The 22,747-nt window shown below is 38.5% G+C and overlaps 1 protein-coding gene across 8 annotated transcripts in view; it reads right to left on the bottom strand.

Annotated features, from left to right (window-relative positions):
- Positions 1 to 22,747, bottom strand: part of MTHFD2L (methylenetetrahydrofolate dehydrogenase (NADP+ dependent) 2 like) — a 137,721-nt gene that overhangs the window by 16,365 nt on the left and 98,609 nt on the right. For 3 of the 8 annotated variants that reach the window (XM_060299471.1, XM_060299474.1, XM_060299473.1), the window contains exons 7-8: positions 10,303 to 10,428; positions 9,980 to 10,105 (exon numbers count right to left, since the gene is read on the bottom strand). The exons of 1 other annotated variant lie outside the window; for it this stretch is intronic. In XM_060299471.1, the coding sequence (XP_060155454.1) occupies positions 9,980 to 10,105; positions 10,303 to 10,428 (252 nt within the window). Of the gene's footprint in view, positions 1 to 9,979; positions 10,106 to 10,302; positions 10,429 to 15,656; positions 15,765 to 17,514; positions 17,603 to 22,747 lie in introns of those variants that run through there. 4 more of the 8 variants (XR_009564030.1, XR_009564031.1, XM_030877864.2 and 1 more) reach the window with 4 other exon arrangements.

Raw genomic sequence — 22,747 nt, 5'->3', positions numbered from 1 at the left:
ACAGACCAATGGAAGAGAATTGAGAACTCGGAAATAAACCCCACATACAGGGTCAACTAATATTTGACAAGGGAGACAAGAATACTCAATGGGAAAAGGATAGTCTCTTCAACAAACAATGCTAGGAAAACGGGATAACCACATGAAGAAAAATGGAATTGGGGCCCTTTCTCACAGCACTCACAAAAATTAACTTGAAATGGATTAAAGTCTATTTAAGACCTGATACCATAAAACTCCCAGAAGAAAACATAGGGAAGAAGCTCCTTAACATTGGTCTTAGCAAGAATTTTTTGGATATGACACCAAAGCACAAGCAACAAAAGTAAAAATCAACAAGTGGGACAACATTAAACTAAAAACCTCCAGTACAGAAAAAGTAACAAAATGAAAAGGCAGGGCTTCCCTGGTGGCGCAGTGGTTGAGAATCTGCCTGCTAATGCAGGGGACACGGATTCGAGCCCTGGTCTGGGAGGATCCCACATGCCGCGGAGCAACTGGGCCTGTAAGCCACAACTACTGAGCCTGCACGTCTGGAGCCTGTGCTCCACAACAAGAGAGGCCGTGACAGTGAGAGGCCTGTGCACTGCGATGAAGAATGGCCCCTGCTTGCCACAACTAGAGAAAGCCCTCGCATAGAAACAAAGACCCAACACAGCAAAAATAAATAAAATAAAATTAATAAACTCCTAACCCACATCTTCTTTAAAAAAAAAAAATGAAAAGGCAACTTACAGAATAGGTGAAAATATTTGCAAACCACATATTGGATACGGGATTAATAACCAAAATATATAAAGAACTCATACACCTCAGTAGCAAAAAAAACCCCAAACAACCCAATTAGAACAATGGGCCAAGGAACCGAATGGATATTTTCCCAAAGAAACCATACAAGTGGCCAATGGTACATGAAATATTGCTGAACATCACTAATCATCAGTGAAATGCAAATCAAAACCACAGTGAGATACCACCTCACACTTGTTAGAATGGCTACTATCAAAAAGACAAGAAATAAGTTTTAGCGAAGATGTGGAGAAAAGGGAACACGTGCACTGTTAGTGAGAATGTAAATTGGTACAACCACTGTTGAAAACAGGATGGATTTCCTCAAAAAATTAAAAATAGAGGGCTTCCCTGGTGGCACAGTGGTTGAGAGTCCGCCTGCCGATGCAGGGGACACGGGTTCGTGCCCCGGTCCGGGAAGATCCCATGTGCCGCGGAGCGGCTAGGCCCGTGAGCCATGGCCGCTGAGCCTGCGTGTCTGGAGCCTGTGCTCCACAACGGGAGAGGCCACAACAGTGAGAGGCCCACGTACAGCAAAAAAAAAAAAAAAAAATTAAAAATAGATCCAACAATCCCACTTCTGGGTATATATGCACAGGCTGTGTTCTAACAGCAGGTATCTCACCTTGCCTGGCTGGGCATATGCAAAAAATCTTAACACTTGAACCAGGAGAAACATGGGTCTTTGGGACCCTGTGCAGCCCTGGGCCCCAGGAACAGTAGCCAAGAGCTTTCTCATAGGCTTGTCCCCAGTTCCTACAAGTATGACCCAGGCCTTCTCGACTCGGGCTGCCTTAAAGTACCATTGCCCCCACGACTGGGGTCTCTGTAGGCTGTGCCCAGGCCTGGCCCTTGGTCTTCAGAAGAGCCTCGTGGCTATGGCAATAGCTCCATCTCCCGAGGCCGGGGGCCCTGAGTCTGAGTCAGACCCCTACACTGTGGCCCCCTGCCCACCTCTTGGCTGACATGGCCCAATTCAGCCTTGGCTAACCAAATCTCTGTTGCTATCCCATTTATCTGGTGTCCCAGCTTTACCCTTAACCTGGCCTGGGACACTCTGGGAGCCCTTTCTCAGTTTGTGTGCCACTGTGAGACCAGCAGGGGCAGAGGGAAGCTTGTGGACCTGAGCCACCTGGCTTTCCTCCCAGCATACCACCCTGAAGGCCTCCTGCTCTCCTGCCACATCTCACTTTGTAGGTTTCTCTTTCTTACCAGTCAAAATAAGTAGTAAGTCATGGGCCTTTCCTTCTCAGGACATGTTGGAGATGGTCCCTGGGCCAAGGACTGTCTCCTGACCTGCTCCCTTTGTTATTTTTCCAACTTCTGGACATATTGCATGACATACACTTCAATAAAAAGTATAGCCTAGTGAATTAGAAGGGCTACTGAAGACATCAGTAATAATCAAGAGCCTGAAAATAAGGTCAGTAAAGGTGGAGTTATGAAAAATGGAAGCCCCAAAAGGTCTTGATATAATTTTTGACATTGCATGAAGTAGTCAAAAAGTGTCTAGTCTCTACCAATGATTGAATAATAAAAATGAGTGTAGTTAGAACCAGATAGTTTGACGAGGCTATCCTGACTATGCACATTCTGTTGCCAATCTACATATCCTTTACCTACAGAGAGATCAGAGTTAATCCTGTAAGAACTGAGTCAAGACATAACTTCGCTGACACTAGGCATCCACTAACCCCCTAGGGAAAACAGAGCAGCTCATGCTTTGAAACTGACTAAAAAGCAAGCAGACAATGATGAGATTGTCCCTGAGGTTTTCATAACAGAATGAATTTAGGATAGACTGAATGCTATATGGATGCTGGATGAAGAAATCTTTTTTTTTCCCAAGTAAGAGATTGGTTTTCAAGTTCTTATATACAGAATGAACTGTTATTCACCCAATATGGTGCCCATCTAGAGACTATAAATTCCACATCTTTTTTACTCCCACATAGGAGCAGCCATGTGACTATGTTCAGGTCAATAGGATGCTAGCAGAAATGATACGTGCATCTTCCAGTTCAATTTTCTCCAAAGTGAAGTCACTTGCCTTCGTCTCTCTTTCACCTCCATGGAAGGAACCATGGATGAGGAGGCAGTTCAACTGTGTGGATAACAATGCTCAAGTGGAATAGTGTTACGGGCTGAATGGTGTCCCCCCCAAATTCATACGTTGAAGTCAACCTCAGTACCTCAGAATGTCACTGTATTTGGAGAGAGGGTCTTTCAAGAGGTAATTAAGTTAAAACAAGGCCATTGGTGTAGGCCTTCATCCAATATGACTGGTGTCCTTATAAGAAAGGAAATTTGGACATAGGCATGTACAGAAGGCAGATGATGTGAAGATACAGGGAGAAGATGACCACCTATAAGCCAAGGAGAGAGGCATTAGAAGAAATAACCCTGGCCACACCTTGATTTCTGACTTCTAGCCTCCAGAATTATGTGAAATAAATTTCTGTCGTTTAAGCCACGCAGTCTGTGGTACTTAGTTACAGCAGTTCTGTCAAACTAATATAAAAAGTAAGATGGATGAAACCAGTATCCCTGAGTGAAGCAGAGCTGATTGTCTGCCTAACTCTGGACTTTTATGAGAATGAACTAAACTATTCTGTTGAGTTCATGTATTTTGGTGTCCCTTTGCTATAGCAGCTTAAGCTATACTCTAGTATAATACTTAGAGGGGGAAAAAAGGGAAACAAGCATTTCACAAGAGAGAAGGAGCGAGGCAAACCACGATATATTCACTGAACATAACCAAGAACTAGGACCTCAGCATGGAAAATGACTGATAAAAATTTAAGTGCATAAGTCATATATTCCTCAAAGTATGTAAAATATGCATACACAAAATGTCCAGAAGCAACTGTAGTTATAAAAAAAACTATTGGTTGTGTTAGAGGATTAGACACATCAAACGTGGCTTCTTTATTCTGATAATTTAAATCAGTTCCATTAACAATATATGTACCTTTAGACTTACCTCTATAATTTCTATTTACTATCCTATAAGTTTAAGTCAGCAAAGAGAATCATGCTTAGACATTAACCCCGCCTATTCTGATTCTGAGAAAAGTGCTACACACTGTTCCTCCTGCCCATCTCTTTGCTTTCTTCTCACCAGTTCTTCCCAGCATTGTCTTACTCCCTGCTTTCTTACAGACCAGTGAGTGGAGCAGAGCGGTCAGGGATGGAAGAATTGAAGACAAGGAAGAGAGATGGGGGGAAATACAGAGCAGACATTTCAGTTCCTTTCGTTCCACCTCAGTCCCTGCAGAATTCATCACAAAACTGAAGCAAAGCTATTGAAGCTTCCACAGACATATCTGTGTGTTATCTACAAGGTGTAAATGAGGCATATGACTGTTCACCAATGCGAACAAGCTTAGCTGAAGTAACAGCATAGGAAGTCATTAATTAGATTGTTCAGCTGACCAAATCCATTCAGTGAATGGCTGTTATAAAAGCATTGTAATTATGCGCTTCTGAGTCCTGGCCCATAGACTGTTTTCCAGCTCATTACTCAGAAGAAGCAGTTTACACCTCATACCACATCATCTCTTATTTCTGTTTCATGAGAATACAGCCTTCTTTGTTAGGAATGTATGAATTTCCTTTCAAAGCTACCAACCAAAATGATTAAAAGAAATTCCAAGTGAAAGTGGGTATGCCTCATTGTTTTGTTTTGTTTTAAATCTATATTAGCAAATTTAAGGTTTTCAGAAGATTATTTATTTTATGATTGTTTGTAATGAAAAACAATTTTTCGACATACCCAGTGATTTTATCACTGATGTTTTAAAATACCGTTTCTTCTTGTAATGTCTTAAATTGAAGAGGGGAGGCATGTTCAAGTAATTGAAAGGTAGCAGTAAGCACCTGTCAGATGCTGGAAGCAATGATGAGCTATCTTGAGTTCTATAACTGAGGTTCAATACAAAACAAGATAGCACTTTAGTCATAACTTTAAGGCTTTATTAATTCCTCAGAGCACCCAGAGAGGAATGGTGTTGCACAGAGGCCTAACTTAGATCTATTTTGAGCAAAAGCACGAGTGTGGATTTCCTAGAAAAGGTGCTAAGCAAACGATGCCTCCAACACTGCGTAACCTCCATGGGTAGTAATACTGAGAAACTGTAATCAAACACAATTGAATAATCGTGTAGTAGAGGTGATTATGACAGTGGATATGAATTTGAACTATATGACCACTAATTTCATGAATTTTATTGAACATAGAGATAAATGCAGGGAGGGCTCACTTTTTACAGTAATGTAAGATCATAAAAATGACTGTGCAAGCTGAAACAGTGCCATGTAATCTTAATAATCAATGGGGGGATATTACATTTGCTCAACGACCTTTAAAAATTTTTTGTCAAAACACTAAAAACTCTCTTACTGTGGTTTGTAAATGTAAATTATAGTAAAACTAGTATTTATTTATTATACCATAATTTAAACATTAGAAACATTGAGAACCCAAGTGTTTTCTTTATCTGTAAAAATCTTATGAAGAGTAGTTTGAATACTGCTTTTCTTCCCCTGGTCGTATACCTTATAACACAGAGCTAGTACCTCTTTTATGACTTGATGAATTGTCAGATTCCTTTCTAAGTTTGGATCCACTTCCAACATTTTGTCTTTGCCCTTTCTTATGTCATGAAATATCTCTGAGAGTTCCTTTAATGTAGAGTTTTATGCCAGTGTCACTTCCTCTGGGACACTGTCATCCTTTCAGTAACAACCACTTTCCTCATTTATGTCGATAAGTTCATCTGGCTGTATATCTAGAGTCTCAAATGGCAAACAGTGGCACTGTCAACATCCCATGGTCAGCTATTTCAAATTTCACTTTCAGAATTATCACTTTTCATTTCTTTGCTGGCAGTTCTCTCTTTGCATGATCTATTTTTGCAAAATGTTACGTGGTTTATCACAGTCAACAGAACTACACACTTTGCTGTCTGAACTGAATAACAGATGTGCCACGACCAATCGCCCACAGACTTTGAAAGAAGTGGTATGATTGGTCACAGATCATGATGCACATTTGTTACTGACATAATGATTTGTGCCCCAGAGAAGTTTGCACTTGATGCAGAGAAGTTTGCACTTGATGCAATTACTAACTGAAATTCACATCACTCTACTGGGGGACTGGTGTTATTTAGCTAATCCGTGGTAATTGAAATTTGTGTATATCAGAACCATGCAAAGTGAGGACTGTTGTACACCAATACTGTTGTTTAGGCACTTTAAAACCTGCTATTATACATAAGGTGGGCGGGGGATAAAAGAAATAATTCAACGTCCTGAAAGGAAAGTATTAACCAAGTGAAATATAGGATAGTCGAGAAAATAGAGGGTAAAAATGATGAGTGGCTACAAACCCACAGTGCCCCCTGTGCTATGTCCTCTCAGGCAAGATGCCCAGGCTTTGTGTGCCTCTGCAAAGTGCGGCATAATAACTGTCAACTGGAAAAAAAATAAACAACGTGAGAGTTGTGAGTTAAGTTTTATTTGGGGCAAAATGAGGACTATAGCCCAGGAGACAGAATTTCGGAAAGCTCTGAGAAACTGATTTAAAGAGGTGGGGGGGGAAAGTCAGTGATTCTGGCGAAAGGGGAGTACATGCAATCAAGCACATATTTTTTGCAGAAGGTTGCTGCCAGTCTCGTGAAGGTTACTGCTAGTCACGAGCAGGCATCACCATGAAGGGTTTTAGTGCTTCTCTAGATACGAGGAGATGCAAGAATTGGGCTCATAAAATCTTCTCCTGCAAATCTCTATCTGAAGACCTGTTCTGCCAGTTTTTCCCAGAGTACAGAGTGCCTCATTCCTGATCTCCACCCTGAACTCCTCTCAGCGGGTGTTGAAGGTCAGCAACTGCAGCAGCTCTTGATTTAATCCTTTAGAGGCAGATGGCAAGTGCCAATTTGTAGTTGGCATAACAATACCTACCTTATAGGGTTGTCATAATAACTGAATCAAAATTAAACAATTATAGGGTTATCATATGTAAAATGATAGGGTTATCAGAGGGTTATAGGGTTATGATATGTAAAAGCCTGAGAACGATACCTAGCACACTGTAAGCACTACAGAAACACTAGCTATGAGAGCAGGAAATAAGAGCAGGAAACCCTAGCAGATGAAGGAAGAGGTGGTTTAGAGGAAATTATATCTCAACCAAAACAAAAAACCTGTCCTTAAAGTCAAAAGGAAATATTTAGGGTGTTTTTTTGTTTCCTTTTGTCAAGAACTATAGTAAGGGTGATGCAATCTTCATGTTGTATTTGATATTAAGTACCACCCTTCTTAGAGAGAAGACTGATTTAAAATTGAAGCTAAAATATCTAATAATGAAGAAGAACACAAATAGGCATCTATATTTTCTTAGAAATAAAATAGATTAAATGACTCCTGGCTTTATAAATCATTGAATTTGTAAAATAATTTGCAGTTATTTACATATTTCCAACAGTGCCCAAATGAGGTCATGGATGAAATCTTTCTTTAAAAATCATTCCCATCCAAGTAATCTACTTGAAATAGGCCATGTTGTTTCCTTTATTAGTGAGCTAAAGATTTCTGCAAGGACAAGTTACTTCAGCACTGGATTTTACCTGTATCTGTTTTATCTAGCTTGGCTATGGTTATAGTGAAACTTTCACTGATACTCACAAAGCAGCCACACTCCCTGTGGCAATTTACAGCCAAACACTACCTGTAAGTTTTGCATCAGAACCCACGTGAAAGCTCCTCCCTCTCAGCTGCAGGATCATCCCACACCTCAAGTTAAGTCCTGATCAACGACCTGAAGAGCAGCATGTCAAAACCTATCACTTGCGTGCTCCTCTGGGTGGCTGAGTCATGGCCTCACCGACAAGGCTTTCTTTACCAAGTCCAGCTCTTCCTTAGGGCTCTGGTTCCATAAACCAGCAGGGCAACAAGAGTAATATTATCAGTCACATGGGCGTCATTTATGATAGGGTCAGAAAAACCAGACTTTCTGAAAGTTGCTGTGTTTTTACACAATCATGTGGTAGCACTCAGCTGAATGTCCCAGATGCACCAAGTGTTAGAGCTGGAAGGAGCCGTTGCCAACACTGTTATCATTTAACTGATAACAACACTGATGGCCAGAAAGGTTGCAAAATTATCAGGTTGCCATACTAGGTCTAAGAGCATCTCTTCAGTCTCCCAGCCCAATGCTCTTTCCTGCTCATCTTATATCTTTGTCTCTCATGGTCATTTCCTTTTTTGTTTCATTATATACTTAGATACACATAACTGAAATTTAATTGAATAGATACTACCAAGAGATTGCATATCCATGTGTGACTTAGCATGTGCACCCACCCCAAAATGCTCATTTTTAATGTTTTCATAATACCCTTACAAGCAAAAAAAAATTCTTAGCTAAACATAAGAATGCATGGAAATGATCTGAGACCAGTGAAACATCATATAAGAGAAGGGTCTAATAAAACATTGCCAACTGCTGAGTGAGCGTGCCCCACAAGCACAGTCAAGGTTGTGAGCTGTTAACATCCCTGCTTTTCTTGCCTCGAGCTGGTTATTATGTGCTGTCTGTGCCATCTGGATGCATCATAAGTGTGTGGCGATTTTGCAATAAAGCTGGTAACTAAAATGTAATCATGAAGCAGAACGACAGTGCAAAAGAATAAGAAGTAAGGTCAGAAATAAAATACATTTTAAAATGAAATGTACCCTTACTCTTTCAAGTTGAGAAATTCAAATATATTATTGACATCTGACATTAGTGATTGAACATGAAAAAATGAAATAAAGAAAAAAGGTCATTTCCAAAAGAGTTCAACACGTACACATAACACACGCACATACATACAGACACGCATGTTCACTTGGAGAGCCACCCTGCTAGGCTGGCAGCGCCCTGCGAATGACAGCCTATGAGGGCAGCAGATGATAAGGTCCATCTGTACTTTGCTCTCTTCACCATTCTGTCCCCAGAGTATTTTGTTCTCAGGTTTTCTTTTTTTTTTTTTCTTTTTAGCACCAGGCTCACCTTGCCTACCTGGACCTGGTCCCTGATGCACCCTGGATTCTCACATACATGGGGCCAATACCTTACTCAGAAGGACACTTCTGAGTCCCTGCATATTCATTTGTATTCCACACCATGCTAGGACTCAGGCAAACCATCAGCTGATGACTAGATTCCAAGAGAAAATGTAAAATTTGAATTATTTTAGAAAGAGCACCATTGTTCCTTTCAATTTGTCTATAAAGACACACCTATAACTTAAGGAAGTTCTCGCATGGCCCCGATTTTTTGGCCAGAATGATCATTCGAATATATAAAATATTTCTAATATGAAAATATCTCCACTTTATTATATGCCTGTAGTATTAGACATCTAAGATTCCTAGACTATACTGAAAACCTGAATGCAGGTAAGTATCTGACAAAGATATTGGAAGTAAAATTGGATTGGGGGATCAGGCACCTAAAAATATATCTATCTTGCAGTTGGTTTCCTCATCTGTAGAGATACGGCATCGGGTTGGAAATTTTTTTATTACTACACAATGGGTGCTTTATCTCCTTCATTGGCCATGGAAATGTTAGCCTAGCTCCTTTTTCTCATCCTCTTTAAAACACAAGTGAAGAATGTTGACTTGAATTATCCAGGTAACTGTCTAGATCTGAAATACAGAGTTAGCAAACACACCCTAAGATGTCTTCTCACTCCGAGAGTGAATGGCTGAGTATAGAGCATGGACGATGAAGTATAGAGACACAGTCCCAAAAGTCAAAATAATGCTCACTATAAAAGGCCGGCTGAATTGTTTCATTAAAAAAATGCACTATAAGGAATTTCATCTTAAAACTAAATAATAATGGTACAATTATATTTTTCTCCCAAGGAGGGAAAGAAGGAGGAAAGGAAGGATAGAAGGAAGGGCTGAAAGAAAGGGGGAAGGAAGATAGGAAGAAAGCAGTGAAGGAAGGAAGTCAGGCAGAAGGAAGGAAGGAAATATGTAATTGTCATTAAACTCTTTTCCCTCAGAGGAAAGATTAATGTAATCGTTGATAATAATGCCCCAATCAAAGGGAAAGTTTCTCTGTCTACTATCAAAACATGCAGCATAGAATCTTTGTTTTTCTTCACTTATCAAAAGAGATATAGTTTACTACCTTCAAAGTCCACGTCTCCAACTAATTTTGTCTTTCCTGTCATTGGGTCATGGACATAGTTGATACCCACATCAATTACAGCAGCACCTTCTTTAACCATATCAGATGTAATCAACTTTGGAATACCTGAAAGCAAAACAGAGTGGTAAAACACTGGAAAATACTTAAGCTTTGTCCTTGAGTATAACAAAATTTATACATTAGTTTATACATCTAATGTTTTTATTGTCATGGAAAGGTAGCACATGGGGGCATCTCTGGGTGAAATCCTGCCAGGATTTACCCTTTCACCTTAGAGATTGCTTACCAAAGCAATTTCTTACCAAAGCATTTCTCCAAATGGACAACCACTTGAGCAGCATCCTTTTGTATTTCACGTACTATAAATATCACGGGAAGATTATGGAGATGAAACAGGCTCCCGCTGAGGGTGAGTGGAGTGAAAACAACTTGGAAGATGGAGGTGGAGAGAAGGAAGAGAGGGAGGGAGGAAGGATAAAAAGAAAAAAAGTGAAAATGCTAATAATTCATATTCCTCAGGGTTGTGGTAAACTGTAAAGTGCTGAATACGAAGTATTATCTCATCCACTCCAAACATGAAAGGCTATCTTGAGCTTTATATTTATTTTTTTCTTGGTTTCTTTGATTCATTATGTCTGTATATGACTTGGAATGGTGTAAGAAACAGTTAGTTCTACTCACTATTTCTCCATTCAAGTTTGAAAGATAGCTCTTCAGAGATGTTATGTCATCATCTATATTTTATAACTCTTTTCAAATTTTATTTCAGGCACAACAGTACCAGCTAACAATGGCTAGTGTTCCAATTTTTTTGTTATAAATTAACAAACCATTCCCAAACTTAGTGTCTTAAAACAACAACTAATTATTATGTTCCACAGTTGTGTGAGTTGACTGAGCTCAGCTGGATGGATCTTCTTGTGGCTGCGGCTGAAGTCATCTAAAGCTGTGATGCAGCTGGTTGTCCCAGGTGGCGCACTCACAGGGCTACAGCGGATGCTCATGGTGGCTGAGCTCAGCGGGGGCTGTCCAATGGAGCACGTGGGCGTGGCCTCTCCATGCAGCTTGGGCTTCTCACAACCTGGCAGCTGTCTTCCAAGAGTGAGTGTTCCAAGTGATAGGAAATAGAAGGCGCCCGTCACTTAAGACTGGAACCTGGAAACTGGCACAGTGTCACTTCTGTCATATTCTATTGGGCAGGCAGTGACAGAATCCACTTAGATTTAAAAGGAGGGATGGAGATGCCATTTCTCAGTGGGAGGAGAATCAAAGAATTTGAGTGTCCATCTTTACTCCACCAGAATGCCTCTGGTGGACATTTTGTCTGGTGGGTGATGTACTCACTTTCACTTGCTACATCCCTTGCTGGAAAAGGGTTACCTGTTGTTGTGTTGGCAGACGCTTTCTTCTAGCATCTGAATATTCATTTAAGCATTCCAGATGGTTTGAATGTCACCTTGTGGCATATGATTTTTACTACTAGTAAGAATTGAAAGGCTATAAAGAAACAGTGCCAAAATAGTTGTAGCTAGCTGATAGGTTCCTTAGCCACAAAATGATACAACCAAGATGGCATCAATGTTTGAGATATATTTTTTCTCTTGCTTTCCTATCCTATCCCATAGAACTTCTTCCTTTTTACCAGTTCTAGCATCGATATTGAGTATTGCTCTAAAGATAGTCATAAAATCCTGTTTCTTCTTGGCATTCAATAGAAAAAGAAACCATAATTGATTATGACTGCAGGAAATATTTTTAAAATCAAAATGTTGATGAAATAGTTATTAAAATCCAGCTACTATGCTTTTGAGAAAGATCCAGATCTCCCTCCTAATTAGAATTGTTCAGTACAATATCTCAGAAAATATCAACTGGGAATGGTCAAGTGCACAATTTTCAGAAAAGAGAGGAATGTGAGCTTGATTTTAATTCCCAGGAAAATTACAAAATGGAAAAAACCTGAATGCATTTTTTTCTGATGATGATGTTACATATGTCCATTGCAGAAAATCTGAAAAATATTTAAAAGTTTAAGAGTAAAACAAAAATCATTATAATCTTGCCATCCAAAGACAAGAAGTATATTTTTATTGTATTTCTTTCTAGGATTTCAAAATACTTCTACATTAGATATAAAAGCCTGTAATTTTTTTGCACCATGCTTCATTGTATATCTTACCACTTTGCATTAAAATGAAATTGTGAACTTTTTCCTTTTTTATCAATTATTTGAAATTTTAAAACTACATGAAATAATTTATTATATGAATTACCATAAGTCTTTCATTCCTGCACACTCTTTCCAATATTTTGCTATTATAAATAATGCAGTGATGATCATTTATGTTCAGAAAACTATGATGATTTCTGAACTGCAGCATCACATTTGACAGAATTTTTCACTGAACCCTTATTAACATGACGGAAAAATGTGGGCTGTATAAAAGCTCTCATTGGTACAGTCATGCCTGTTTAAATAACATATTCTGAAATGGTTTATCAATGCATCCGTTAAAAAGGTCTATTGAGGTCTTCCATGAAAACTATTTTTCAGTGCCATTTTCAAATTTTGTATGAAGAACTTCGAAGAACACACTGGCATTATAATGTTTGCTTTATCTTTGTCTTCCTCCAGGTCCATTTTCCACCTTTCCCTGCTCTACTTTATGGCAGAGATGGGACTGATCCTCACAGAGGTCTTGTGTGCTTCCTGTCTTTTTTGGAACCCTGTCATAGCCTTGAGAACAAGTACAAGCTAACCAACTGGCGGGTTCAAATCCTGTGAAGAGAGCTGAGTTGTTTCAGTGGAGGCCATTTTCAATCAGTCAACTAGCCAACCACCAGCTGAAGGCAGAGGCTTGAACAAGGCAAGTCAAGGTCAGAAGAAATGAGCCAAGGTCACCATAATGGACCAGCCGAACCAGACTCATGAGAAATTTTTTTTAAAAGGTGGTTGTTTAAAGTGCCTGAGTTTAGGGTTTTTTTTGTTTTTTGTTTTTTACACAGCTAAAGCTGCATAGCCCATATTAGCAAATGACACAAAATTGGATAGAATAGCTAATAGGTAGCCACTTTGGAATAATGGACTATAAACAGCAATAAGAATTAGAAAGGGGTTACATGTACAATTCTGATCAGTTGCTTTACTTGATTAAAAACTCATTAAAAACTATTAGGCTATGCTAAGACAAACAGTGTCCAGATACAGGGATGTAATGTTTTCCACTATATTTTCAGCAGATTCTCTCTGGAAATGTTGGTTGTATTCTAGAGGCTGATCTAGAGAAGAATGATTAGAATGGATCTAGAAATCATGTCATATGGAGCCAGTGCTATCAAATTAACTGGTTCAACTGTTGTCAGTCTTTGATAAGATGAAAAAGCTTGTGCCACAATGTAAAGCAACTGTATCACTAAACAAGCTGTTGAATTCAGCTAGCTTTATTTTTTCATAGCAAGACTTTTTCAATGAAGAAAGCAGTATGTTGACTTATATTCTGCCACATTTCCTTATCTTGTTGTGGACCTATGATTATAGTTCCCAGAGGGTAAGAAACAGTATGGATCAGTACTGGTCCACACGCCGAATATCTCTGAAATAGAGGAATGGTTGAATAAACTCAGGCTTCCTATCTCAGGGGAAGAAAACCAAAAAAACTAAAAACAATCAAAACCCAATAATTGCGGCAGTGTCTCCAATATGTTAAACTGAATAGGGAGTAGATTTACTTTGCATATTTTCAGAAGGAAGAATGAAGGGACAAAGGAAGGGAATAGATTTTAGCTCAATATAGAGAATTTTAAGAGTAATAAAATAAGCCACAAAAAGAAATACTGTCCTTATTCCTCATTAGAAATATTCACAATAGGGTAAGGAAGAGATTGAATTGGTAAGGTTAACGAGGCTTTCCAGTTCTATGATTTAAACATTCTCTTTTGTCTAGAAAAATTTAAAAAAATTTTTTTCTTTCTTAACATTCATTTCTGAACCCTTGTAGACTTCTGACCTTTTATTCTACTAAAGAAAAGAAAGAAATAATGCAAATTGTACTTAGTTGAAATGATAACAAATAGGCATGTATGATGTCTACTTCAGATATGTTAAATACTCTAAGTTGTCCACTTATATTGTTGTCTTCTAGAGACAAATGCTTGGACGTGTAAAGTTGCTCATTAATTGTGTCTTTAAGGACACTGAAAAGAAATTTCTTAGACATGATGTATTTATTTCCCCAAATATACAATTGCAACATATTTAAATTATCATTTGATAAAAGTGAAATATCATTAAAACTATTTATATATTTGGAAAAGAAAAGACATTAGATACCAGTAGAATGTGAAGTCAGAAAAAAAAATTTTGCTTTTTGTTAAAGTTGAAAATGAATAGTACCTTCAAGTGAACATTTCCTATGAGCTTTTTTTTTTTTGATGTGATAATTCCATAGAAACCTATCCTTAATTCTTATATAATTTGAAGGCTCAAGCATTATATGTGAGAACTGAAACCATCCACACCCACATAGCTTACTGTATACATTAATATGATTTTACTATTTCACTGTCTTCATCAACATGACTTTATTATTCCAGGAAACTCTTGCTCAGAAAGATAAAAGTTTCAAGTAATTTTATTGTCTCAAGAACATATTGAAAGACTCATTTTAATTAACATCAAACTGTTTGACTTTTCAACAGATAGTATCAAAATTTTCAAGACTCTTGGAAATCCTTGCTTTAATTAAATTCTCTCCTTGTTGTGTCTGCCAATCCTAAACTTTTATATTATGATCCTTACCTAATCCTAATCAAACTTTCACATTAAGAGACTTGCCTTAAAACAAACTTCAACATCTCTTAAATATCCCAACTTTGCTTCCACACCCCGAGATGTTACTAAGGTAAAATGGTTCCCTGGGCGGGGGGGGGGAATACCTGATTTGTGGAATTTGATGATTTCTGTGGTATACGTACTCCTACCATGGCTGACTTCAAGCTACCGAGGTGACATCACTGAACACAGAATTGGGAAGAGATGTTCAGGATCCTTCACAGGCTGATAGAAGCTAGCTCCAGCACACCACTGCTCCTATGTGACTGTCACGACAGCGTTCTCCCATGCTTCTGTAACCTAAACTCAGATTTGTCTTATCAATGGATTGTTTGGGTGATATTTGGGAGAAGCCAAGTATTCAACACTACTGGGGACCTGTGAAAATCTAGTCAAGAACTTCTCTTGGCCATGGTCCAGGACCTCAACTTGGAAACCATGGTTGCCTCTGTGGTCCCTTGAGCCTCTTGCTGGTAAAGGGAGCTGCTGGCCTCTGTGACTGGGATGATGAGGTAAGTTTTGCATTGAGTCCAAACTCTGATTTCTTTTCATTAAAGCTCCTCAAATGCTGAGTTTATTTTGTCTTCTTTAAATAAGAAATTCATTTTAGGAATCCTTTGATTATTTGTTCAATTAAATAACTTTTGTCCTTGGTGGAAATCAGTGTTATTACTTACAGCACAATTTGTCTCTGTCGCTGTCATCTTTTTCTGTATATCTATAAGGGAAGAGTTCACAGGGAGGGGATGGGAGTAAGCTGGATAAATCCATTCCTCAAAATGACCCTGAGGACTGAAAAATTGAGAAAGTGTCTCTTGAATTTTGGAAAATCCTGTGGAAAATCTTTGCCTCAGGTCACTTAGCAACATTTTATGAGAACTTGGCCTCAGTCTTCTCTTGTTTTGTTGGTGAAATCTCTCCAAATCTTTCCATCTGCAGGGAACTGTAAATTAGTCAAGTTTGCAGCTGGAAACTGGCCAGCTACTAGGCCAAGGTGGGGGCAGGGTGCTGAGGGACCAGGGAAAGAAGCGGCACTTTCAACCTCTGATGTAGACTCCTGCTTCTTACATGTATTTGCACAATATCCCAAATTCTTATACTTACCTTTGTAAATGGCATCATTTAACCAAGGATAATTTAGAATTATAATAGACATTTTGAGGAACTTCTGATGTGAACAAGTGTTCTTTTGAGAGGTGCCATAGAACATAATGGAATATTATTCCAAACATCTAATGGTCTGCATTATATATATATATATATATATATTTTTTTTTTTTTTGCGGTACACAGGCCTCTCACTGTTGTGGCCTTTCCTGTTGCGGAGCACAGGCTCCGGACGCACAGGCTCAGTGGCCATGGCTCACGGGCCCAGCCACTCCGCGGCATGTGGGATCTTCCCGGACCGGGGCGCAAACCCGTGTCCCCTGCATAGGCAGGCGGACTCTCAACCACTGTGCAATCAGGGAAGCCGCATTTTTTATATTTTTGAGGAAGTATCCAAAGGCATTTAGATTCCAAAATTGTTCCCTTAAAAGATGTCTTGGCCAAGGCAAGCAAAAGGTGAAAAACTAAAAATAGTCTCTCTTTTAGATTCCTCCAAATCTCAGTACAAATCTAATAGCTTTTATCCTATTATTTCTCTTCCCCCAGCCTATGTTTCTCCATTTCCTCTGGCTTGTTCCTTTTACCTCCTGGCTGGCTAGAAAAATCCCCAAAGTGCAATTACTTCATAAAATTAACTACGCCCCCCCCCCACCAGAAACATGGAAAGTTGAATTGCTTTTAAGATCTAGTCTCATACTGAGCTGAAAGCTGTGTTAGATTTTTTTCAAAGCCTAGAAAGATAAAATTTGCAGAGGAATTAGGAAATTTCTAGCTTACAAATAAAATTATATACTAAAGCCCAAGGCAGGTTTATAGAGGTAGCTTGTGGTTTTTCCCCCAAGCCAATTAATCCATTTATGAAGTTATTTCTAGCATAAGAAAAAGGTCTTTATTAATGCAGATTTTCAAAAATAATTGGGATAACTATTTTAGAGTGAAATATTCTCATCAGAAAATTTAGTAAGAAGATTTATGATTCATCTAAGATTTCTCTGTTGTGGGTGAAATCTCTTTGACTGATAAGTAAACTAACCAATAGATGGTCTACAGAATCACATTACTTCAAAGGTTATGACTTTCTTATTAAGCGGATGCAAATCTGTTATTTTGTGATTACTTATATGACAAATATGAAATAAATCACCAGTGCTGTCTTAGCAAAGTATACTGAATAAACATAATATTTAAAAAACAATATCAATACTTAAAGTACAAACAGGACATTATTCTAGACCTTGGGAGCTAAGTTTACTTTTATATGAAGGTATAACCAATACCCCTTGAGCACATAGAGGCTATATCCTTATTCTTATCAATTAGAACACCAACTAGGTATTTTCATATGCTTCTTTGACAATCTCAGAACTCAGTTCACATGAATTTTTTTTTAAAAAGTAATCCTTTCCCTATGAATCCTCCTATCATAGTCATCTTTCTTTATGAAATGGCTCAGTCAAGGCATCCTGATAAAAGGAAGCACCATATTTAAACAACAATTTAATTAGTAGAGTTCAAAGGGCTGTGAAAACATCTAATTAAACTTCACAACAATTCAGTGAAGCAAGAGAAGGTTTACCCATTATCCTCGTTCACAGAAGGGAGATTCTGAGGTGCTGAGAGGCTAAATGATTTCTTGGTTTCACAATGATGAGTCAGAGGTGAGGCTGGGAACAAAACCAGAACTCTTGCTCAGATATAAAAGTAACACCATGGAAATGCTTTTTCAGGTGGATCACTCCTTCAGCTGGAAGTTGTCCTACTACATAAATAACAAGAGTAATTGCAATGGAATTTGTATGAATGTATATGTTTCTGTCTAGATTAGAAAAACTTTCTTCAACAGTATTTACTTTGGAGACAGTCATATGATGGCTAAATGCATCCTAGCTAAATAGAACCAACATTAGTAGTAAGAGTACTTCAGTGTCTTCCCCAAAGTGTCCTCCTGTTACTTCTAGGAATCCTGAAGAAATGTTTATAAACCAGTGAGTCAGTGGCAATGACCACAGAACATACCCTCTTTTTTCTCTTTTTCTCTGGCTTCCTTGATTCCTATCTGATACGTGTTTGACTACGATGCCTGTCATGAGAGTAATGTCTATACGTAGGACAATCTCCAGCTGCTTCCAAAGCTTGTAATCCTTGGGGTGCCAGACCAGTACTAAGTTCCTTACAGAGCTGAGGGCCAGCAGGGCCCTGCTCTGTGCCCTACTTGATCATTTAGGGGTATGGAATCCTTTGTTTTCAGAAATTCATAGGATCACTCTTGAGTAGTTCTTTCAGCTTCTTCCTTGAACCTTTTCTCTGCAAAGTCCAGTGGACCTTTGGGGCAAGATGCATGTTTCTCTTTTCTTCCTCCCATTAACAAAACTATGTTCCCTTCAAATAGACACTGGTGCACTGGGGGCATCGGTGGAGGCTGGAGGCCAGTGGGGGTGATAGGTAAGGGTCTACATTACCAATCACCATGTTATATACAGAGCATATATATACAGCATACAAATGGAATGGGATTCAAACATTTTTTCACCCTTTCTTTAAAGGAAAAACGTTTACCAAGCTCAGTATGTAAAATGATCAAAGCAAGGACAGATGTATTAGTTGAAAAGAGAAGGTAGGGTTGGGGGAGCTCTGCAGGCAGTCAACAGCTCCTTAGGTTCCCAAGAGTCCAGTTTGAAAACCAGTGAGTCTAATTCCTTTTGCTTAAAAATATAGCTCCTGAAGGCCAGAGAGTCTAAATAATGTATGCAAATAAGGCCGATATTTAGGAAATACAAACTATTTTTTCATAATTCTCTTATTTCCTTTGTACTTATTCTTAGACCTTCTCTTCTTCCACCTTGTTGCCTGCTGGTCTCAGCCTATTAATAACCAATGTTGTGGCTGGACCTGCCCTGGTGATTCTTATTATTATTGCAAGATGCTCTCAGCAATAACCATCAAGAAACTTAAAAAAAAATCCTTATTGATTACAGGACCTGGAAATTAAATGGCAAACCTGGGGCCACAGAGCAAGGTCACAGGTAGAGAGAGAGAGAGAGAGTGAGAGAGCATGGGACTGGGGTTCTGCTTTTTATTGGGGTTGAGGGGTGTCTAGGGTTTCAAAGGCTCACTCCTTACTGGTGAATTTAAAACATAAGAATGGGAATTAACAGCACAGGAAGAGAGAAAACAAGCAGCCCAAATCATCAGTTATCAAAATCAACCAAGATCTCTAAAACAGAGAAGTCTGTTTAGACTTCTCTAAAGTCTAAAGAGGGGATGGGTAGCTGGGGTCTTTACTGGCTGACAATGTGTTTATTCAAGATAGCCATCTTTGAAGTGGATGCCTCTTTGAAGTGGATGGTTCCACAATTTAGGCACTTGCATTATAAAAAGAAAAGCCAACTGTCAGGGCTTGCACTATGCACCTCCTTTAAGTATTCAAGCATCAGCTAAGACAACCTGTGTTTATTGACTTAGAGAAGTGACACAGACAAGAAAGAGAAGCCGAGAAGAAAGAATTTGCTCCCTGGCTCCTGGATTTCAAAAGACTAGCACTTTAGAAGTGGTGGGGAGGAAGAAATTTTCCTTTACCCTTCTAAGTTCATCTGGCTGGTCTAAGAATTAAATTTACATGAGACAGATTAGCAGAAGTAAATCACACAAAAGTTTAATAACTTGTATACATGGGAGAGACCCAGGAAAACTAAGTAACTCACGAAAATGGCAAAACCCCTCACTTAAATACCATCTTCAGCTAAAGACAAAAGTGGATGCTGGGAGTTTGGGACTTCAAAGAAAAGAAAGGCAATTCACATGGAGATGGAAAAACAAATGTTTGGTAAACAAATGTTTGCTGGGCCATGCACAGATGATGGGACTGAGTGGACTCTGATCTCTAGGCCCTGCCAAGTTTCCCCCATCACACCTAGCCCATTACTTTTTGCTGGTGATAGCTCTATTCTGGGAACAGGCCCTTCAACTAAATTCTTTTAGGCAGTTAAATAGGAGGTAACAAGAAAAACTTCTTGAATCTTCTGTTTCTTAAAAATAATCAACCTAAGTGAATCCTCATGCCAGAGAAACACATTTTGGGGTGGCAAATTTTGCTCCCCTGCAGAAGAGTAGAGAGACTTAAACTAGAAAATCAGAGTGCTAAATATGAAGAGTCAGAAAATTTGGAAGAAGTGATGAGAGCTTAGACTTAAGAGGCTCTCAGGGACAGGTTGCTAGTCAAATTGCCTAGAGCTGTCTCTTGGAGAACTGGCAAAAAATCCAGCATTGGTTTGGGATATCCAAAAACAAAGGGACATTTTCCTCATAGCCTGTGTAGAAGTTGAGGAGGTGTCATGGCCCCAAATAATTAAATGGATGCAAGGAGGGCCTAGGAAGATGCTTTAGACACTTTTTTAGAGTTTCCTGTAGCAGAGTGATAAAGCCACTAGAAAGAAATTGACCAGCATCTGTGCAGATAGCTGGCAAGGACCAAATAAGGTGAAGGACATCTTATTGGATACCAATTTAGAAACATAATATTGAGAACTAAATACCCCCACCATGCCTTGGTACTTACATGGCAACCTCAGGAAAGAGGGAAGTGTTTAATAGATGCTTAACTATACAGTGGTTTGGATAACTGGCCACCAAATTACAGAAATGTTTTTAGAATTAAATCAGGTCTACAAATATCAGAATCTCAAGCACAAATAACTGACTTTAACATGTTTAAGTACTTTGGAAGGACAATTTAACAGTGCTTTGCTTGCTAAAAGAAAAACAAATAATGAAGGCTCCGTATGTGCAAATTAGGCAAACTGTATATCCGCATCTACCACACAACGTATTGCTCTAGAAATCTTGCTGTACAAATCTGGATATAGAGAATATTAAACTTAGCAGATTGTACGATACACCAAATTACTATTTTACTAACATATATTTAGAATTATCCATAACAAAAATACTAGCCATGGAAAATTTTAAGTGCTTGTCTAGTGTCCTCTGTTCCCTGGCCAATATCTAAGACTCGGATTCAGACTCAGGCTTTATAGTTTAGTGCCTGGGTTACCTTGAAGAATTACCTGCCTAAGCCTTAGCTTTCTTACCTACATATTTAGAATAATTATAATAGTTACTTCATAAGAATGGCTAGAGAGGTGAACGAAATAATGTATATAAAGTGCTTAGCACATTGCCTGCTGCATAGAAAATATCCAATACATACTGAGGATATACCAGTTATTCATATATTATCCTGGACAAAACTTTCTCTTTGGAAAAAGAGAAAGTTACTGTACATGCATATATTATGTTATAATCTACTATTTTTCAAACTGTGTGGGTTTGAAACAATGCAGTAGCAATCAGCATTTTTTTCAAAGGAATAGCACAGCATAACGTCCATGGCATAAATCAAAGAGCAAGACATATGGTAAAGGTAAGTATTCTTCTGTAAAAATTTGTCCTAATTAAACTCAAAAGCTTTTGCACAGCAAAGGAAACCATAAACAAAACGAAAAGACAGGGAGTTCCCTGGTGGTCTACTGGTTAGGATTCAGCGCTTCCACTGCCGTGGCCTGCGTTCAATCCCTGGTCGGAGAACTGAGATCCCATAAGCTATATGGCATGGCCAAAATAAAAAACAAACAAAACTAAAAGACAGCCCACAGAATGGGAGAAAATATTTGCAAATGATGCAACTGACAAGGGACTAATCTCCAAAGTTTACAAACAGCTCATGCAGCTTAATATCAAAAAAACAAACAACCCAATCAAAAAATGGGCAGAAGACCTAAACAGATATTTCTCCAAAGAAGACATAGAGGTGGCCAAGAGGCAAACATGAAAAGATGCTCAACAGCGCTAATTATTAGAGAAATGCAAATCAAACCTACAATGAGGTATCTCCTCCCACCAGTCAGAATGGCCATCATCAATCAGAAAGTCTACAAAAAATAAATGCTGGAGAGGGTGTAGAGAAAAGGGAACCCTCCTACTGTGTTGGTGGGAATATAAATTGTTACAGCCACTATGGAGATTCCTTAAAAAACTAAAAATAGAGCTATTATATGATCCAGCAATCCCACTCCTGGGCATATATCTGGAGAAAAACATGGTTCAAAAGGATACATGCACCCCAATGTTCACTGCAGTGCTGTTTACAATGGCCAAGACATGGAAGCAATCTAAATGTCTATCGACAGATGAATGGATAAAGAAAATGTGTTACATCTATACAATGGAATATTACTCAGCCATTAAAAAGAATGAAATAATTCCATTTGCAGCAACATGGATGGACCTGGAGATTATCATACTAAGTGAAGTAAGTCTGACAGAGAAAGACAAATATTGTATGATATCCTCATATGTGGAATCTAAAAAAAATTATAAAATGAACTTATTTACAAAACAGAAGCAGACTCACAGACTTAGAAAACAAACTTATGGACACCAAAGAGGAAAGGTGGGGGGAAGGAATAAATTGGGAGTTTGGTATTGACATATACACTATCATTTTTAAAAGAGATAACTAACAAGGACCTACTGTATAGCACAGGGAACTCTGCTCAATATTCTGTAATAACCTAAATGGGAAAAGAACTTGAGAAAGAACAGATATAAGTATATGAATAACTGAATCACTCTGCGGTACAGCTGAAACTAACACAATACTGTAAGTCAACTATAGTCCAATATAAAATAATTTTTTTTAATTTTGTCTTATTTTATGAACATATATGTAAGTATATATAGCATTTTGAAATATGTTATATAATGCATTAAAGGCTAATTTTTATCCCCATTCCCCTATATTCAAACTCCTT

Source organism: Globicephala melas, chromosome 5 (genome assembly GCF_963455315.2).
Source record: "Globicephala melas chromosome 5, mGloMel1.2, whole genome shotgun sequence".
Classification (NCBI taxonomy): Eukaryota; Metazoa; Chordata; class Mammalia; order Artiodactyla; family Delphinidae; genus Globicephala; species Globicephala melas.
Note: the sequence above shows the minus strand (reverse complement) of the source record. Positions and strands in the feature narration are given on the sequence as shown.